General features: G+C 39.0%; 1 protein-coding gene across 2 annotated transcripts in view; it reads right to left on the reverse strand.

Annotated features, from left to right (window-relative positions):
- XKR4 (XK related 4) overlaps positions 1-21,181 on the reverse strand; it is a 441,904-nt gene that overhangs the window by 156,238 nt on the left and 264,485 nt on the right. For both annotated transcript variants that reach the window (XR_012020188.1, XM_072804607.1), the window contains exon 2: positions 17,307-17,506. Coding sequence is in view for 1 of the 2 variants with exons in the window: in XM_072804607.1 (XP_072660708.1) it covers positions 17,307-17,506 (200 nt within the window). In the remaining variant the exon portion in view is untranslated. The remainder of the gene's footprint in view (positions 1-17,306; positions 17,507-21,181) is intronic.

Consider the following 21,181-nt stretch of genomic DNA (forward strand, 5'->3'; position numbering starts at 1 on the left):
TCAGAGCAGCTAATGCTCACTGTGGTTAAGTAACACACATAGGTCTACAAGGTGAGTGAAAACATAAAAGATCACTTGTGATGGAATTTCTCCATGTTGGGGTCCTTTATCGATGGAATAGTGCCTGGAACCCTGGGCTGTCGTTCAGCTCTACCTGTTATTGGTGGTGTTACTTTTGTTAACTCACACTAAACTCTGTTAACTACCAGGGTAAGGGAGCAGCAACTGGATTCAAGGAAGATCTTGCTTTGGTTCTACTTTTCAAGTCTATTTTTAAATGATTCCTTCAACCACAGTCTTATGTTTATATCTCTATCCTGAAACGCGTGCTGTTAGCCACTTATTACTCATTTTGTTCTTCCCTTCCTGGTCTAGAAATTCTCCTCTTGCTACTACTATTTCTTCTCTTCTAATTCACATTCTTGTTTCCTAAGTTGTGCACTGTTATGTTCTGGGCTTTGTCACAGTAATATCATAGTTGTTAAATCTAATACTATGAAAATGTCAACGTTACCCAGGGCAATATACACGTTTAATGCAATCCCTATCAAAATACCATGGACTTTCTTCAGAGAGTTAGAACAAATTATTTTAAGATTTGTGTGGAATCAGAAAAGACCCCGAATAGCCAGGGGAATTTTAAAAAAGAAAACCATATCTGGGGGCATCACAATGCCAGATTTCAGGTTGTACTACAAAGCTGTGGTCATCAAGACAGTGTCGTACTGGCACAAAAACAGACACATAGATCAGTGGAACAGAATAGAGAATCCAGAAGTGGACCCTCAACTTTATGGTCAACTAATATTCGATAAAGGAGGAAAGACTATCCATTGGAAGAAAGACAGTCTCTTCAATAAATGGTGCTGGGAAAATTGGACATCCACATGCAGAAGAATGAAACTAGACCACTCTCTTTCACCATACACAAAGATAAACTCAAAATGGATGAAAGATCTAAATGTGAGACAAGATTCCATCAAAATCCTAGAGAAGAACACAGGCAACACCCTTTTTGAACTCGGCCATAGTAACTTCTTGCAAGATACATCCACGAAGGCAAAAGAAACAAAAGCAAAAATGAACTATTGGGACTTCATCAAGATAAGAAGCTTTTGCACAGCAAAGGATACAGTCAAGAAAACTAAAAGACAACCTACAGAATGGGAGAAGATATTTGCAAATGACATATCAGATAAAGGGCTAGTTTCCAAGATCTATAAAGAACTTATTAAACTCAACACCAAAGAAACAAACAATCCAATCATGAAATGGGCAAAAGACATGAACAGAAATCTCACAGAGGAAGACATAGACATGGCCAACATGCACATGAGAAAATGCTCTGCATGGGATCCCTGGGTGGCGCAGCGGTTTGGCGCCTGCCTTTGGCCCAGGGCGGGATCCTGGAGACCCGGGATCGAATCCCACATCGGGCTCCCGGTGCATGGAGCCTGCTTCTCCCTCTGCCTGTGTCTCTGCCTCTCTCTCTTTCTCTCTCTGTGACTATCATAAATAAATAAAAATTAAAAAAATTAAAATAAAATAAAATAAAAAAGGCTTTAAAAAAAAAAAAAAGAAAATGCTCTGCATCACTTGCCATCAGGGAAATACAAATCAAAACCACAATGAGATACCACCTCACACCAGTGAGAATGGGGAAAATTAACAAGGCAGGAAACAACAAATGTTGGAGAGGATGTGGAGAAAAGGGAACCCTCATACACTGTTGGTGGGAATGTGAACTGGTGCAGCCACTCTGGAAAACTGTGTGGAGGTTCCTCAAACAGTTAAAAATATACCTGCCCTACGACCCAGCAATTGCACTGTTGGGGATTTACCCCAAAGATACAAATGCAATGAAACGCCGGGACACCTGCACCCCGATGTTTATAGCAGCAATGGCCACGATAGCCAAACTGTGGAAGGAGCCTCGGTGTCCAACGAAAGATGAATGGATAAAGAAGATGTGGTTTATGTATACAATGGAATATTACTCAGCTATTAGAAATGACAAATACCCACCATTTGCTTCAACGTGGATGGAACTGGAGGGTATTATGCTGAGTGAAGTAAGCCAGTCGGAGAAGGACAAATATTATATGTTCTCATTCATTTGGGGAATATAAATAATAGTGAAAGGGAATATAAGGGAAGGGGGAAGAAATGTGTGGGAAATATCAGAAAGGGAGACAGAACGTAAAGACTGCTAACTCTGGGAAACGAACTAGGGGTGGTGGAAGGGGAGGAGGGCAGGGGGTGGGAGTGAATGGGTGACGGGCACTGGGGGTTATTCTGTATGTTAGTAAATTGAACACCAATAAAAAATAAATTAAAAAAAAATAAATCTAATACTCTGTTGTTCAGTTCTCATTTTGACTGGTCCCTCATGGGCATTTCTTTTGAAACAACTGCCTTGGCTACCATATCACTGTGCTCCTCTGATCTTCCCATATCTCTTATGTCCTTCGCTGTACTGTCTCTTTTTCCATTCTATGCTCTTAAAAGGTGATCATCCCCAGGAGTCTGTTGTTGGCCTTTTCCTCCTCCCACTGATCTATCCCTAGGTGATGTCTTCTATTTTTACTGCCTCAACTACAACTTAGCCCAAGTTGAATGTTTATGAAACCTTTCCCATCCTTTTTGAGTAGAGTGAATCACTCCCTCTTTGGATGTCCACTGTCCTCTGGGTCTGCTTCAATCATAGTACCCAGGACAAACTTCACATTTAATGTTCGTATGTTGTTCATCATTATTAGCCTGGAAGCTCTTCAAAGGTAAATGGTTTTAGCCATCTTCATTTTCCTAGTATCCAAATCAGTGCTTGTCATGGATGGGTACTCAACAAATGTTTATTGAATAAATTAATGTAAAAATTAATGAAGATTCCCTTAGGTCCTAATTAAGACATTGCAGCCTATTGTTGAGGTTGTTGAGAAATGTGTTTCTGGACCTTAGGAACAAAGAGTGGTTTTCAGGAACCTTGAGCTTCAAGATCAACTTCATGCTATTCCCCTCCTGTTTCCTGGAGTTGGCAATATTATTAATGCTCTGACTTCTGCTTCAGGACCCAGCAGATCTGCCTCCCAAGCACTCAAAATCATTTCACTTCTTCTTCTTTTTTTCTCTTAGAGAGTGGGAGAGAGAGGGTGTGGGGAGGTTAGTGGCAGAGGGAGCGGGAGAAGGAGAGAACGCATGCTCCACGGTTTGTGTGGGGCTCAATTTTACAACCCTGAGATCATGACCTGAGCAGAAATCAAGAGCAGATGCTAAACCAACTGAGCCACCCAGGGGCCCCTCATTTATTCTTTAAGATCCATTACTCCTTCTTTCATGAAATTTCTTAGCATCCTTGAATTTGAAATTAATGTCTCCATATGTGTTCACAAAACAGTTCAAAAATGCAATTTACTTCACCTGGGTAGCTCAGTTGAGTGGCGGGTCTTGATTTTGGCTCAGGTCATGATTGAGCCCCACATCCAGCTCAGCAGAGTCTGCTTGGGATTCTGTACCTCTCCTTCTGCTCTTCCCCCTAATCATGCTGTGTCTCTTTCAAATAAATAAAAATAAAATTGTTTTAAAAATGAAATTTACTTCAAATGGTTTTTGTAGCTGCCTTACTTTTCTATGCTGATTTTTTAAAATCTAATTTTTATAATCTGTGCATTTATTGGCCCAATCATTTATTCCTAAAGTCTAGGTCAAAAATATCTGTGTACTATTTACATCATTGGAGCTATGTTTTACATTTCTTACTTCTGAATTTTAACTTAGTGTTTTAGCTAACAAAAATCAGGCAGTTGTTGCCTTTGCTGAAGCCTACACACTGGAAACTCATATACTTCGACCCCACACTGAGAACTGGACCCCATAGAATTGTCCAAGTGTTTGAATTGGTAATATTATGGATGGTTAAAAAGTTTTGGAGTTTTCAAGTCTCAGTTGTCTCCTAGACTCTCAGACTTTTCCTACAGCTGAGTGGAAAGCTTGGGAAATTTAGGATCACAATGAAAGTGCTGACCAAACCTTAGGCAGGCAGCACTCTGCAGGCCTGTCCTTCTGCAATCAGTGGCTCATTGTGTGCTTTGAGAAGTGAGTCTCCACATAGTTTTCTAGGGAGGACCGTTTACATACCAATGGAATCAGTTGCTTCTTTTTCATCCTGCTTGCATCTGGCTCTGAGAGCATGCAGGGCTCTGGATCTCTTCTACACATACACAGTCCTGTGCACGAGTGGGGCATTTTTTTTTTAAAAAAAACCTCCTTGAATCATTCAACGGGAAATGTTCATACTTCTTTATCTTGCCGAGTCATCAAAAATATTAACTTACATGTCTAAGGAATGCTTTAAAATTCAATCTAAGTCCAATCTGCCAAATAAATGCGAAATGTACTTCTAAACTGGAATGTATGCTTTAGAATGGCAAAAGTTTGTTCATAAAGAGCAGGTTTCACACCGAAAACTATTCAAGCAGTTGTGGGAACTTCCCTTATCCTCCCACCCAATCAGAATCCTTAAACTTTCGGTGCCTTTCGTGGGGTGGGGGCGGGGGAGTAAGCTATTTGGGGAAATACCATAGTAAGGCACTTGCAAATTTTGTATTAAGCTGACCTTGCCTTGTCCCTGCTCAGTGAATATTTTGACTATTCACAGTAGTTATTTTTAGTGTTTAGAAATACTAATTATAGTATGTCAATAGTCAGTCAAAGTAAATACCTGCTCTGAGTTTGGGCTAAAGGTCAGGAAAATGGAAAATGAACATAGGCTTCTATGTCCTTGAAGGTGTGAAGCGTAGAAACGCTACGGAAATTTCGGAGGTTGGAGGTTGGCAAACAAAGCCGTGAGAAAGGCAAAGGAACAGCCAGTGTTTGGGAACACTATTCGCTGTAGACAGCCCTTTATTTAAGTATGCCTCTTCGTTCCAACAGGGTTGTAGCAACCACTCGGCACCTCTCTTCGGCTCCCTTCTCAGGCTTGCGCAGTTGTTATTGCCTGTTGACCCCACCCAATCCACTGTTTGGGACCCTATGACTGAACACGCGTACAAACTCACTCATATCTCACAGGCAAGGAGACAGAAGGAAGACTGAGTGGAAAAATACCAAGATTTGTGCTTGATTATTGGAGATAATTAAGTAGAACCTAAAAATAGTCAGGCTCTTATTTCATATTATGTTCAAAATGATTCAAATTCAAAACTATTCACAGCTGTGCTGGGCGCTGATATACCATACAGAGTTGATTTCAAGCACTTGAATCAAATGATAAGCAAGTGAAGCTTCTCTCTTTTCTTCTAAGTATAACTTGGGGAGGTACCATGACTCACAGGCTATTGAATGTGAAATAAAGGGATCGATAATATCATTACCCCCATGACAGTCATCGTTTACTCTGCCAATACTTTTCAATAGCGTGGAGCAGTATGGTCAACACATCATATTAGTTTTGTAAAGTCTCTCCCTACAGAGTTGTTGATAGTCTTTTTTTTTTTTCATTTTCAAATATATATTTACAATTATTCCAACACTTGAAATGATTGGGTCACATTTCCAAGAATAATGACTAAATGCGGGTTAACTCTTTTTGCATATCTGTCTCCACCCTCTTTCACTCTTTTTGCATATCTGTCTCCACCCTCTTTCACTCTTTTTGTTTATTTGTTGTTCAGTTAAATGGCTTTAAAAAGAAATCAGTTTGCCAACGTATAGTATAACACCTAGTGCTCATCCCATCAAGTGCTCTCCTCAGTGCTCGTCATCCCCCACGGATGAGGAACATCGACGGTACACCATCGCCCCACCCACCATCTCTCCTGCAACCCTTTGTTTCTCAGAGTTAGGAGTCTCTCATGGTTTGTCTTACTCTCTAATTTTTCATCACTCAGTCCTCCCCCTTCCCTTATGATCCCTTTCACTATTTCTTATATTCCATGTATGAGTGAAACCATATGACTGTCCTTCTCCGATTGACTTATTTCATTCAACCTATGGTGAGTGTTGCTAGTCTTTAAAACTCAACTCTGTTTATGTATTGATTAAGCAGACTGGCAGTTTACTATTTTATTGATGTATCTATTGGGAATCTCAAGTACCATACAATGCAAAAACACAGGCTGAAAAGCGATATAGGAAAATAGGTTGTATTTCTTTAAAAGCATATAAGCAAGGACCTACTTTGCTACTAGAAAGATCTTTCAAGTCTGAGAAATAAATATTAATCATGTACTATAAATAACACCAACAATACCATTGCTTTTAGAATCATCAGCATTACTGAACAGACAGGCATAGACAAAACCAACAGACTCTCCCTTCTAGCTTTGTTCACATTTCTATTTTTTTTTAAATTTTTAATTTATTTATGATAGTCACACACAGAGAGAGAGGCAGAGAGACATAGGCAGAGGGAGAAGCAGGCTCCATGCCGGGAGCCCGACGTGGGACTCGATCCCGGGTCTCCAGGATTGCGCCCTGGGCCAAAGGCAGGCGCTAAACCGCTGCACCACCCAGGGATCCCCACATTTCTATTTTTTTTAATAGAATATGAAAAAGATGTTAGGTGTTGTTTGTGATCCATCTCAGAAGTCATTCTTTTTATGAAAACTTCCTTGATTCCTCTTCTTCTTCTTCTTCTTCTTCCTTCTTTCTTCTTTCTTCTTCTTCTTCTTTTTTAAAGATTCTATTCATTTACTCATGAGAGGCTCAGAGACACAGGCAGAGGGAAAAGTAGGCTCCATGCAGGGAGCCCGACATGGGACTCGATCCCAGGTCTCCAGGGTCATACCCTGGGCCAAAGGCGGCGCTAAACTGCTGAGCCATCCCGGCTGCCCTCCTTGATTCTTCCAACATTCCTTGATATGTTTGTTGGAGACAGACAGCAAGCATGGCATTTTGGCTTTCCCTGTGTCATTTTCCATAAGAGATCGTTTTGAGTTACCACAGGATGGTAACACGGCCACAAATAGAACACAGAGTTAAACATAGAGTTAAGATGGCATTTTGGTCTTTCTTTTCCAGTAGGCTGAATACTTTGAGAGCCGGGCCTGTGCCATTTGTTTTTATATCAATCCACCTAGCATAGGGCTCTGCCAGAGAGCAGGCATTCATTCTTCATTTTATCCAACAAATATCCATTGATTGCCTAGTATGTGCCAAGTGCGGTGGTCCATGCTGCCAGGAAGGAATGTGTAATGGCCTTTGAGCGCAAGCATCATTGCTAACGTTACCCTTGTTTTTGGCAGCTTCTACTGAGTTTGTCAGCACTGGAAGGGAGGACATGCTGTCTTTTATTTATTTTTTCAATATCGGACTGGGCTGTGCACTAAATGCTATTGCATAAATTTAGTTTATAATGCTAAAAGAAATCACAACCGTCCAGTGTAGAGGCTGCTGTTTTATAATTTTTGTCTGGTTTAACTCTTTACAAGTTTTCTTTGGTCAAATTTTTGTCATGTGTTTCAAGGAATGTGTGTCTGCTTTCCTTACAACTTTGGCTCACTAAAATTGAAAGTCTGTGATGAAGCTGTTTTTAAAATTTTGTTTAATCAGCAACAAACTGCTGCTGTTTAATAGAATAGATTTAATAAAGTTTATAAAGGTGGATACAATGAAGTAAGAAGGAAAGAAACTAGAGGGCACTTCTTGGAATTAAGCCCTTCATATTTGAATAGGCACTATTAAGAGCACTTTCCTAGATATCCAGAGATTTCTCTGTCCTTGTCACAATTTTTGCCCTCACTGACTTCCTGTGCACATAAATCAGAAACTTGAGACATTGCAGAATTCTTCTTAAGAAATGTACTTTTTGATTTCCAATTTGACATGTATCAAAAGTCTTCAACCCCTGACCTGAAATCCAGCAATTTCACTTTTTAGGTATTTATTTTTGAGAAATAGTTGAGGCTGTCTGCAAAGATTTAGTTCTTAATGTAATTTGATAACATGATTTTAAAAATAGGGAATTATTGGGGAAGAAAAAGAAAATCCATGTTGGTAAGTTATGCAGTTGTTAGAAACAATGTAGAAACTATATACACATAGTTACGGACATATGTTCGTGGTGTGTTGTCAAAAAAAGGAAGTTATAAAGTGGTATCTATATTTTAATGTAATGTATACTAAAGTATCGTAGAAGTATATAAGAATAAGCAATAAAATATAATCACTAATTATTTCTCAGTGGCAGGATTTTTATTACCTCTTTCAGGAAGACAGTTTTGATTTTCTCCTTTGTGTGTGTTTGTGCTTTCCATTTTATCTTGACTAGCAGTTATAATAGAGAATAAAAAGTTGGTATTTTAAAATTTCCAAATATGTAGAAGTATTAAAAATACAATATTTGGGGAGATCTTATATTATGTTTTTCATCCATGTAAAATAACACTATGATTTTCCACGGAAACTTAACTAGCAGTATGTACTGCTAGTCCAATTGAGAAACCAGTAGAAAATAAGGTAGATCCTGAGCATGGTAATTACATACTAAATTCTTTAGTCAAATACTTTTTTTTTTTTTTTTTTAGTCAAATACTTTTTGAGTGCTTTCTATTTTTCAGTCTTATCTCTATATTCCTCACTGTCATGCAGCTTGCCCTCCAGTAAGGATGATAGAGAATAATAATAACAACAATTCATGTGAACAAATAAAATTTCAATTGGCTATGGTGAAAAATAACACAGAATGAGGAGGGAGGGGGAAGGAGGATCTACTTGCAGGGAAGGTGATATGAGTTTTAGAAGTGATGCTCAAGTGTGGTCCTGAGTGAAGAGGATGAGTCATGTGAAGAGGGAAGGACAAAGCAAAGGACCAGCAAATGCCAACATGGCGTGTCTAAGAAACAGAGGGCCAGTGCTACCAGACTTGGGTGAGTAGAGGAAGGATAGAGAGGTGTGGAGATACCAAACCAGGGCACCTTGTCCCACACTCATTACAAAAAAAAAGGTTGAACTTGTTTTAATTGCAATAAAGAATCAAGTAATAAAGAGATACAAAGATCACTATGGCTGCTATATGGCAAATAGACCGTGTGGAGGCAAGGATGAAGCATGGAGAGCAGTTCATTGGAGAAGTCTAGCTAGGTTGTAGCTTGGATAAAGGTGTGGTGGAGGTGGTATAGGGTGATCAGCTTTGAGATGTATTTTGAAGATGGAGCAGATAGACCTTGCTGATGGATTGAGTAAGAAGGTGAGGAAGAAGAGAAATCAAGGACACTTTTTAACATGATCATTATCATAAAATGCAAATTAAAAACACATTGAGATCCTACTCATGGCTAGAATTAAGATAGCCAATAATATCAAATTTTGGAGAATATTTGGAGCCATCAACACAAACATACTTTGTATTTACTTTTGCCTGCTTCCAAAGTACGACTGCTTTGGAAAATACTTTGGAATCATCCACTAAAGTTCAGTGTGCCTGTATTCCGTGACTCAGCAATTTCACTCTTAGGTATTAACCCAAGAGAAATGTGTATACATGTGTAGAGGCATGTAAAAACATCCATAAAACGTCATTCATAATGCCCCCTCACTGAGAACAAACCACGTGTCCATCAACAACAATGGATAAATCAACTGAGGTTTATTCTTACAATGGATTATTTTAGAGTGACCAAAATGAGTTATAGCTACATGTATAATGCTGAATGAAAAAACCCAGAAACACACATATGTGCATATGCACATATATACACAACAATGTATGACTCTATTTATAGAAAGCTCAAAAACCTGGAAAACCAATTTGTCAAAACAGTGATCATACTTAGGGAGAGTGGAGGAGATGCTGGTGTGCATGCGTGAAGAGAAGAGCTTCTGTGATGCTACTCATGTTCTCTTGGTAGGGGTTTCTTATGATGATGATTGTGTAGTTTACTGCATATGTGGTATACATTTCAAAAACAGTGTCTTAAAAATTATAAAACAAAAACATATAGAGAATAGGAAGTGGGGAAGAAGAGGGAAAGCAGAGGAATCTTTCAAGGAGTTCGTGAAGAGCAAGAAGGTATGATGGTAGTAGGTGATAAGGGCCAATTTCTCTTTTTAATAAAGATGGGAGTTATTACAGGATTCTTGCTTATGTGTACTAGCAACAATACAGAAAAGGAAAATGCTGGAGAGGGAGAGAGGCTAATTTCATGAACAAGATGCTTGAGTAGGTGATCGGGGATGGAATCTAGCACAGAGGAGGGGTGGATAGATAGGCTCGAGCACAGTTTCTCCTTGTAAACTGAGCAACCCCAGGTAGATGGGTGCAGAGGCTGGTAGAGTAGTAGAATTAGGATGGAAAATAACTGTTTTCAGAACAGAACAGAAGCTTCTGTTTTCTCACTGAAATAAATGGGCCAGCAGTTCAGAGTGCCAGATGCAGTGTTTCAAGAATGAGAATACAGTGAGTTTGGGAGCAGGACAGTGAATTTCAAGAAGAAATCCATTAGGATTGCTGGACACTGCTGCGTGGCCACTTGAACTCTGGGGTCATACATTGAAGGAAGACATATCAGTTGCCAAATCTGGCCACTTAGCTATCTTTCACATGACGTAATCTCCATGATCTAAAGCCTGTACATTTGTTCATACAGTGGTCTTTCTGGCTTTAACAAGCTCAGTTATCATTTCTCAGCTGGAAACAGGCAAAAGTAACAAACGGAACGGGAAGTAGGTTACCTTTTGCCCAAGAGGTGGAGCTGGGCCTGCAGAGATTTCCCTGAACCTCTCACCAGCTGGTTTCCCATTAAGTTCTGCTGAGAGGTAGTACTGGTAGGATGTTGAAAGGTAGGAGGAGAGGAGAGGAGTCTTTCTTCTGGATTCCAGCTCAGATCAGCATCCTATTCTCACTGGCCTCTAAAGTTCCTGCCTCCTGTCCCCAGCTTCTTTTGTTCTAAAGCCACACAGCCTTACCATGTCCTTGGGGCCTTGCTCCATCTCTGCCTGGCTGACTTCCCAGGGCAGCATCAGCAGCTGCTGTGCCCCACCCCTTTGTCACCCACATCCACCAGGCTGTGCCCTCCCCAGAGATCTGAGCACCTCTTCCTTCATTCCTCTGGCCCTAGGGCATGGAGCTTCTTCCTTTAATTAGGAACTCTTACTTGTATGACATCTGCTTCTTGTCCTCTCAGCTTCCCAGCGCCCATGGAGCATATCTACTGATTTAAATCTCTTCTTTTGGAATATTTAACATGTTCTGCATTCCTGATGAGGGATGGTACTCTAATTGACATATCATCACAAATAGCAAAAAAGAAAAGGAGCTAATGTTCAGAGATACAACATTAAGACCCATAGAGTGGTCTGGGGACATTGGAGGCACATGCATACAGCTCTTGGCTAGCCTTGTGCAAAGGAGGGCAGAGTGGCCAGGTTGCAGCCCTCATGACCTGCAAACTACCTCTGAGAGCCAGAAAATGGGTAACAGGAGAGGGGGCCTGACACTTTGATGCTGCATGGTTAGGAAAGCACTGCCTGCCCTGCTCTGGTCTAATCCACTGATCCTGAAACTGTCAGTATAGATTTCATAGAAACAATACTTTTTCCACATTCAGATTTCACCAGTTTATATACTATTTAATTAAACTAAGTGGTCACAAGAACAAGGTAGTTAAAATGAACAGCTTCAAATCCAAAATGACTCTTGTGAAGCATTCGCTCAACTAGAGGAGAAAACTGCCTATTGACTAAAAGTAACCTGCTTGGCAGGAGCATTCAATGTACAGAGAGGCTAGGGTACTGCTTGCCCAAAGTTGGGTAGGAGAGCTTTTTTGTTTTTCAGAGTTATGATAATGAGTAGTCTTCCGAGTGTGATGGCAGCCCCTGAGACTGAATGTAGTGAGCCGAGGCAGAACTGATCAGAGATTCATGTGTCAGGTAGAGTGATGGGCTAGATGCCTAGTTAGGCCCTTTCCAAGAGTCTGTGATTCATTCAAACTGTCCTACGATGAATAGTGGGCTCAAGCAGAGCCTCGGTGGCCTCTCAGTGGCAGAGGGTGAGCTAGATGCGCTCGAAGGGCTCCTCTCATTTCAAATGTCCCAAGTAGAAAATGGAATATTCTAGATTACACCCAGATAAATTAAGTGTTTCTAAATATGTTTTGTCACGTTGTTTATAATGTCACATTATAAACTTTTAATAAAAACATGAACTTTTTTTAGGACAGATTTTGCAGAGCTTCACACACCGTCATGCACATAATAGACATTCGATAAATGTGTTAATTAACGAATGAAAATAGCAACTGCAAAGTAGACAGATCTAAAGGGATGTGGGCCACAGTCCCACTCACAGGCTGGCACTCTTGCCTGTGCTTCTCCTCCCTGAAGAAACCCGGAGGTGAAGCCAGGCATCTGGCAGAGGGAGAAGGCCTTGAGCCTGAAGGTAGCTGGGTTTCTTCTCTGACTTGAACTATGTAAAGGCAGTTGGGTGTGGCTCTACCTGCTTGACAGTAAAGTTGAGCTGACTGGATATCCCATGACTTAGGTCTTGAAAATCCTCATCAGGACATGGAAAATAAAGTGTTTTTCACACTTTGGGGATATCTTAGTTACTTGAGTTTGTTGGGCACAGTGACAGATGTTTGAGGACGGCCCCTTAACTTGTTACTTCCCTGATGGTCTTATGGGAGGCAAGACAGGAAAAGAATAATTAAAAACTTCTCCCAGCCCCCTTTCCTCTCTTCTTTTCATGAAGTATTCAGGATAAACTGTTGGCAAAAGGGGCAACACGTGGGGTTTTGGATCTGAAGACAACAGAATCGAAGTAGGTGTTGGTGTTTTTCTTGCTCAACAAAGCTGTTCTGGACACATGGCCTGTGGGAAGGCATTTGTTTGTCACTCACTCTGCACATCACAGCGAAGTACATGTAGAGTGTTAAATGAGATTTTCTAGTAATGACAAGTAAATGTGGACACTGGAAATGAAGAACTAAAGCCAGCTGAAAAAAAAGGTGGAAATATTTGGGTTAGCAGATTGGCATGCAACTTGCATTTCTTCTGGTTTACCTAGATGGTTCCTTCATGATGGCTTCACTGGTAGGCATGCACACCTGGCTGCTAGAGCCAGGCAACTGAGCTGCACCAACCTGGAGTGTGACTTACACAGCACACACTCTGGGAGGAATAAATACATGGGTGCCATGATCCTGCACAGCATTCCCTGGGCTGCTCCATGGAGCACACCCTTTGATCACATGGAGCATGGTGCTGAGCAATGCTGTACTGCTAGAGAAGGCCTGTGGATACTTCTTTGTAGGTGAATCAGTATCTTCTCTGCCAACATCGTGAGGCTGGGTTTACACAACCAAACTGAGTACTCACAGAATCACGCTCACAAAACTAAAAGTGACTTAGAGACCCTCTAAGCACAGTTTGCTCATTTTACAACCAAAAGGCCAAGTAGGGCAATTTCTTTGTACAGTAGGTAAACAGTCAACCTTCTACCTTTTCTTGTATTATTTAGATACAATCAAAGGCCCTGGATGAGTTTGAAATGTTGCTTAAAAATAGGACAGGCAGGCCGTGGACCACATCTTATGTCTTTAACACCAAGAGCAGTGTCCTTAAACTGAGATGAACAGGTAGGTACACCATTGCCCATCTTGGTTTATCATGTAGTCTTTCTCCTTCCATTCCTCTTTCTTTCCTTCCTGCATTTCTCTCTCTCTGTGTCTTTTCCTCTTCTGGCAGGGAAATGGAATTAGACTGGAAAATCATAGCAAGATGTATACTGAAAACTCTAAGACACTATACTAAGTGGTCTTATGCACTATGTGCCTTCTTAGTTAGCTATGTGCGTACAACTGGACCCTCTTGAGTATTTCTTCACTTCAGAGATAGATATTCCTAGGAAAACTCCAGATCCAATGAAAAGCAGTAGTTGTGTCTAAGGTAACATTGTGGAGTGAAAAGACTGGATGTTCATTTTCAAGTTTCTGACTTATTCTGCTTCCTGGTCTCAGGACAGGAGCCAAACTGTCCTTCCTGGGACGGTGCAAACTGAGAAAGCATTATACTTTACATGCATGGCTCACCACTAAACCTGTCAGCCTCCAGTACAATGAGGTATCTCTGACTTAATGATTCACTAAGTTAGGGTTGCTGAGAAGGGATTTTCACAGCTAACAGTGTTTTAGGGCTATGCCAACTTCCATAAGGAGAATACAATTTTTAAGCATCAGTTTTAAAATATCACATCTTTTCTTTGATTTTATTGGTTTTTTATTTCTAAAGATTTTGTTTGTTTGTTTGTTTATTAATTAGAGAGTGAGCACAAGCAAGGGGAGGGGCAGAGGGAGAAGCAGACTCCCCACTGAGTGGGGAGTCCAACATGGGACTCCATCCCAGGACCCTGAGATCAAGACCTGAGGCAAAGGCAGATACTTAACTGACTGAGCCACCCAGACCTCCCTCCTTATTAGTTTTTAAAAGAGTGTCCTTCAGAGTAATAGGTGGTTGAAGTTGGGATAAAAAAGCATATCGTTTCTATCCTAAAAACTAATAATTCTAGACAGATATTTACAAGAATGACTTGCAGACTTAGGACCACTCTCTATCTGCTAAATAAGAATATTTAAAAAATTTTAATGCAGAGTTATTTGTAAATAGTTCAGAGGGTTCATGCCATTGATTATTTGCATCCACTGCAGAAAGTTGTGTTTTTATATATAAATCCCAAGAATCTTATACCATAAATATATATGAAAATATATGTCAGAATAGCTTCTATCACATTTATTTTTCTTCTCCAGAGGGGAAAAGCTCTGTTCCTGTAATTTATTCACACCGTTTAATTTATAAGCTGGTTCATTTAAAGTGGAATCATCTATCAGTGGAGGGTTGAATTTGGAAGCTCTCTCTGAAGACAGGTTTCTCTTCAAAATGCAAACTGATTTAGATGGTATTGCCTGGGCTCATCTTCATTTGCTGGAGGTTTTGTGGTTGTTGTTTGCTGTCAGGTATTTTCCATTGTTTGATCTTTTGAAATAACTTTCTGCCCACCTCCCTTATCAAAACATGGAAGGGGAGGAGGGCGGGGGGTGGGAGTGAATGGGTGACGGGCACTGGGGGTTATTCTGTATGTTAGTAAATTGAACACCAATAAAAAATAAAAAAACAAACAAAAAAAAATGGCAACACTATGACCTAGGCAGAAGGCTAATTCCTCACCTTGTGCTCAATGACTTGCATTGATCCTAGTGATCTTTGAATCAGCCTGTCTTTTGACCACTTTGGGAGTGATACAGAACACATTTCCCCTACAGCTTTCTAATTTTGACAGCCTGACTTGCCTTGGCTGAGGATGAGGTGTGGCTCCCAAAGTAAACCTCATGCAAATGTGAGTTTAACAGATAAACTGGGGACACCAGGTGTCAGTGAAGAGACACAACTGTGTGAAGCAGAAATTTTGATTCCTATGTTTAGAAAGAATAATCTCAGAAAAACTAAGGGTTGCTTTCTATTTTTTTTTCCTACAAAACCATATAAAACTCTCCAGCCAAACTGATCTCATTTTCTGATGCTCTCTCTCACCTTTCTTGCTTTGTCTCCATCATCTTTAGGATAAAATCTTCTCTATGATTTTTTAAATCTTTTAGAAATCTAGTATGGACACCCAGTATTTCTTGGGCCACAGAAAGGTAGCTTACAATGTTCCATATTTATGCATGGATTTTCCTCTTATGTAACTATCCCAGGACTTTGCCAAGTTGTTCTGGAGATTCTTTGATAGAGATTCTTTGATAGAGATTTAGTGTGATGTTGCCTCTAAATTTATGCCTCATTTACCCACCATTTCCTAACGCATATCCCTGGCCCTGGAAGGTTACTGGGCATTCATTGATGCAAAGAGGGAATAGAGCTCCAAGGAGTTTGGAGATCATCTAGTTTCATTGGTGACTTCTACATTTGAGAATTTGGGGCCCAGAGACATTAAGTGACTTGCACAAGGTCTCACAGCAAAGAAGTGAGTGGCCAAGTCAGATCCTCCCTCTTCAAGCCTGGGGTCTTTCACCACTAAAGACAGTCATCTACAGCTAATTTATACATCTTGCTTTCTCCAGGCTGTTCTCATCTGTTCCTGTGTTAATGCACTACTTTGTCTTTTTTTTCCCAATTTGCTTTCTAGCATGGGATATCACACCCCATGGATCTCTTTGACTCTTTTCTCAAACTTCTTGGACCAAAGCTATTCTAGTGCAGAGCCAGGGTTGGCTAGACATTCACAAATAAATGAGTCCCTGCCTACCAGTACACTCTCCGTCTTTCTTTTCCTCTTATATGGTCCCCACCCCTCGCCAATTAAAATGCCCAGTCAAAGCTAATATGCTCCTTGCTATGAAAAGTTGTAAGGACACTGTAGAGATTCCCCAAACCAACTAGATCAAATCTCAAGTTAGACCATGGCCCAGAAAGGACAGCAACATGTGTGTACATAGAAGTCACAGCAAAGGCTCTGATGAGATGGAAATAAAATGAGCACATTATAATATGTTAACAGTTACACAACATCTATTTAGTTATAGGATTGACATATTACCAGGAAACTCCTTATTTAGAAAATGGCTATCTGTCCATCCTTTTATTCATTTGTATACCCACTGGTCTGTCTGATTTTCTTGCTACTAGAAAAGATTTGAGTAGCAGAGCCTTAAGAAACATAGGGGTAGATTTCTTACAAGTGACAGTCCTACTTATGAGACAAACAAGAGAGTAAAACACAAAAATATTAATCTGGTAATTTTTAATAAAGCTTAGTAGTATATAAACAATGTATTACTAAATATTGACAAAAATTTTTCCCTTCTGACTTTGAAAGCAATATTATGGTAATCTTTACCATTTCCTTTTAAACTCTCCCTGTTTCTTAATGTCAAAAGGAAATGATAGAGATTATCCTCATGTTCAAATATATGTATAAATAGTATTAGAAAGAGAGAGAACTAGGCCTTTTTTCTCCCACAGTTTTGGAAATTACTCTATGACACAAGCCAGGAAGACTCAGTTGCCTCTATTTACATTCTGACCAAATGTAAAATCATAGAATTTTTTTTCTACTCAGAGGGCAGCTTGAAGGCAAAAAAAAACAAAAAAACAAAAAAAAAAACAAAAAACAAAAACAACAACAACAAAAAAAACCCATCACAAGTAACCGTGAAGAAGAAAATACACAATTCACAAATTCTCATGTCAAATAGCAGATATATAACAGGGAGAACCATGGCCTCTGTCAATAAACAGTATTAGAACAGTTCTTTGGATATGACAAAAGTAGCCAATCTTTCCCCAAAGTCAGAAACCAAATTGCAAGCCCTTACCTTGGAGGGCCTGTAATCTATGAGTCTGTACGATAATGCAGAGCTGCAGGACCAGCTGTGGAGCACTTTCCAGAAAGGTGGCTAGCAAATGCAGCATACTCACATCTGCATACTCATACACCATTTTCCAGTAAAATCTCCATCTGTCATTCTCCCCACTCTGTCGACTTCGAATACCTAAGTAGATTGTGTGGAAATATCTAGAAAGAAAACATGGAGAATAAGAAAGAAATGAGTGATAATTTATAATTCAAACACCAAGGCTGTTTTTCTTTTCTGCAAGCCACTATATACAAGCACACACAAAAAACGGTTACTTTAGTGGCTTATTAATTTAAGGCCCAAAGTTAACTGCTTAAGAAGTACCCTTATTCTTAAATGTTCACTTTGAGAAGTCACTGCAATCTTCATCCTCATTAAAGGCAATCCACTGACTTGCAATCTAAAGAATGAGGCGGGGGATCCCTGGGTGGCGTAGTGGTTTGGCGCCTGCCTTTGGCCCAGGGCGCGATCCTGGAGACCCGGGATCGAATCCCATATCGGGCTCCCGGTGCATGGAGCCTGCTTCTCCCTCTGCCTGTGTCTCTGCCTCTCTCTCTCTCTCTCTCTCTGTGACTATCACAAATAAAAAAAAAATTTAAAAAAATATTAAAAAAATAAAGAATGAGGCGAAATGTGTTGGAAACTCAGGTATAGAAGGAATTTGCTACTGTGACAATATACACGCAGCCTTTCTGGTCAGTATGTGCTCATTGGTACGATGGATTTCCCCTAGGGCACTGTGCAAGTCTGAAGTCCAAGAGCATGTGTCTGTAAACCTTCCTGGTGTCTTCTAAAAAGTGTTTTATTATTGAAAATTTCACACATATACAAAAGGAGAAAAAAATAGTATATCGAATCTATTATACGCTTCACCCAGATTAAGTAATTATTGATACATGTATGTACAATACATACATTATTTTTTATTTATACCACCACTTACTCCCTGCCACCAGAAAATCTTAAAATAATAAATTCTAGGCATCATGTTATTTCATCTGTAAATATTTTATTAAAAATAACTGACACACATAAATGCAGTATCATATTACATTACAAATAAGGACAATTTAATATCAAATACTCAGTTTTCATATTTTCCTGATTATCATATTTTCTTTACAGTTTGTTTGAAATACAATCCAAACAAGACCTAAATATGATTATTTGATATGTATCTTAAGTCTCTTTTACACCACGGATTTCTCTTCCATTTTTTTTTTTCCTTTCCTGCCTACTTTTCACTGTCTTGATTTTGATGACTGTACATATGTGGTATGTTTAACATATTTGTCCTTGTGTTTTCTTCTCTGGGTAGTGTTGATAAGATTCAAGTTTGATCATTTTTATCAGGTCATGTTGACTACTTTTTTGAGGAGACCCTAATGTACTCCTTTATGATGCCATCATCCACTAATGATCATTTCCTAGATCCATTCATTCATTAGGGGTTGTAAAATGCTGATATTCTGAGTTGATCACCATTTAAATTTTTTTGGTTTTTAATTTAAATTCGTTAGTTAACATACAGTATGATATCAGTTTTAGTTGTACAATCAGTATTTCAACACTTCCATACAACACCCAGTGTTCATCACAAGTGCACTCCTTAATCCCCATCACCCATTTCACTCATTCCCTCACTCACCTTCCTGATGGAACCATTAGTTTGTTCTCTATAGGTAAGAGTCTGTTTCTTGATTTGCTTCTCTTTCTCTTTTTTCCCCCGTTGTTCATTTGTTTTGTTTCTTAAATTCCACATGAGAGAAATCATGTGGTATTTGTCTTTCTCTGACTGACTTATATCACTTAGCGTAATAATCTCTACCTCCTTCCATAATGTTGCAAATGGCAAGATTTCATTCTTTTTTATGGCTGATTAGTAATATTCTGATCTCTCTCTCTCTCTCTCTTTCTCTAGATATATATATCTCACGTCTTTTTTATCCATTCAATTTATCGGTTGGTGGACACTTGGGCTATTTCCATAATTTGCCTAATGTAAATTATGCTGCTATAAACATTGGGGTACATGTATGCCTTTGAATTAGTATTTTTGTATTCTTTGAGTAAATACCTAGTAGTGCAGTTGCTGGTTTGTAGGGTAGTTCTATTTTTAACTTTTTGAGGAAACTCTGTTCTGTTTTCCAGAGTGGCTGCACCAGTTTGCATTCCCATCAACAGTGTAAGAAGGTTCCCCTTTCTCTGCATCCTTGCCAACACCTGTTGTTTCTTGTGTTGTTGATTTTAGCCATTCTGTGTGAGTTTATAGTTTTGATTTGCATTTCCCTAATGATGAGTGATATTGAGCATCATTTCATGTGTCTGTTGACCATCTATTTGTATTCTTTGGAAAAATGTCTCTTCATGTCTTCTGCTCATATTTCAATCAGATTATTTAGTTTTGGGGTTGGCTTTTATAAGTTCTTTATGTATTTTGGGTCCTAACCTTTAATCAGATATGTTGTTTACAAATATCTTCTCCCATTCCATAGGCTGCCTTTTAGTTTTGTTGATTGCTTCCTTCACTGGGTAAAAGCTTTTTATCTTGAAGAAGTTCTAACAGTTTTATTTTTGCTTTTGTATCCCTTGCCTCAGGAGACATATCTAGAAAGAAGTTGATATAGTTGATGTCAGAGAGGTTACAGCTCTAAGATTTTTATTGTTTCATGCCTCACATTTAGGTCTTTAATCCATTTTGAATTTATTTTTGTGTATTTTTGTGTATATTTGGTGTAAGAAGGTGGCCCAGTTTCATTCTTTTGCATGTTGCTGTCCAATTTTCCCAAAACCATTTGTTGAAGAGACTGTCTTTTTCCCATTGAATAGTCTTTCTTGCTTTGTCAAAAATTAGTTGACCAGATAGTTGTGGATTTATTTCTGGGTTTTCTATGATCATATTCCATTGATCTATGTGTCTATTTTTGTGCCAGTACCATACTATTTTGATCACTACAGCTTTGTAATATAACTTGAGGTCTGGAATTGTGATGTCTTTAGCATTGTGTGTGTTTTTTTTTTCTTCCAAGGTTGATTTGGCTATTTGTATCACTTTTTTTTTTCTTAAATTGGCTAGAATACTTCTCCAGCTATTATGTCAATGACTCTGCAGTTTGTTTGGTTGTCTGAAGTTTACTCTCTAGTAGGTCCCCTAAGAAAGATGTGTAGGGATAATATTCTCTGCGTTCTTACATATTTATAACAGCAGTTATCAATCTTATAATTGCAGTTATCAATCTTGACTTGCATGGGAATAGATTTACATTTATTATTTAAACCCTAACGTCTCACAATTCTACATGAAAATTGGTGCCCATTTCTGGAGTCTGAAAGAACTTCACCTACTTAATGCAAAGATTTTCTGATACCAAGAAGGGAGGATGCTAGGGATACAGCAATAAAGTACAAAAATAGAATAGCTGGGGCAAACTTTCCATTGGAGTGTCAGGTTGGATGACTATAAAATCTATGTATATTCCATACAAAATCCAAGATCTGCAATTTATTTATTTAAGTCTATTAAATCCATTATTCTATTGCTTATTAGCATGAAATATTGTCATGGAAGTCTGATAAAAATCTTATATTCTTTCTTTTATAAACTACTTGAACTTTTTGTTTGGATCTCCAAGGAATATTTGGTTCTTTCTGAAGACCTATAGTTTTATTAGAATATATCTTTTTTTTTTTTTTTTTTTATTAGAATATATCTTGATATTGGTTGTTCTGTATCAATTTTCCCTTCATTACGTAGTTTTAAGTCTTCTTTATTAATACTATTGAGCATTTTTGTTTGTTTGTTTCATTACTTTGGTATTCTTCTTTGAGGACCC

The sequence above is a fragment of the Canis lupus genome, chromosome 28 (assembly GCF_048164855.1).
Source record: "Canis lupus baileyi chromosome 28, mCanLup2.hap1, whole genome shotgun sequence".
Lineage (NCBI taxonomy): Eukaryota > Metazoa > Chordata > Mammalia > Carnivora > Canidae > Canis > Canis lupus.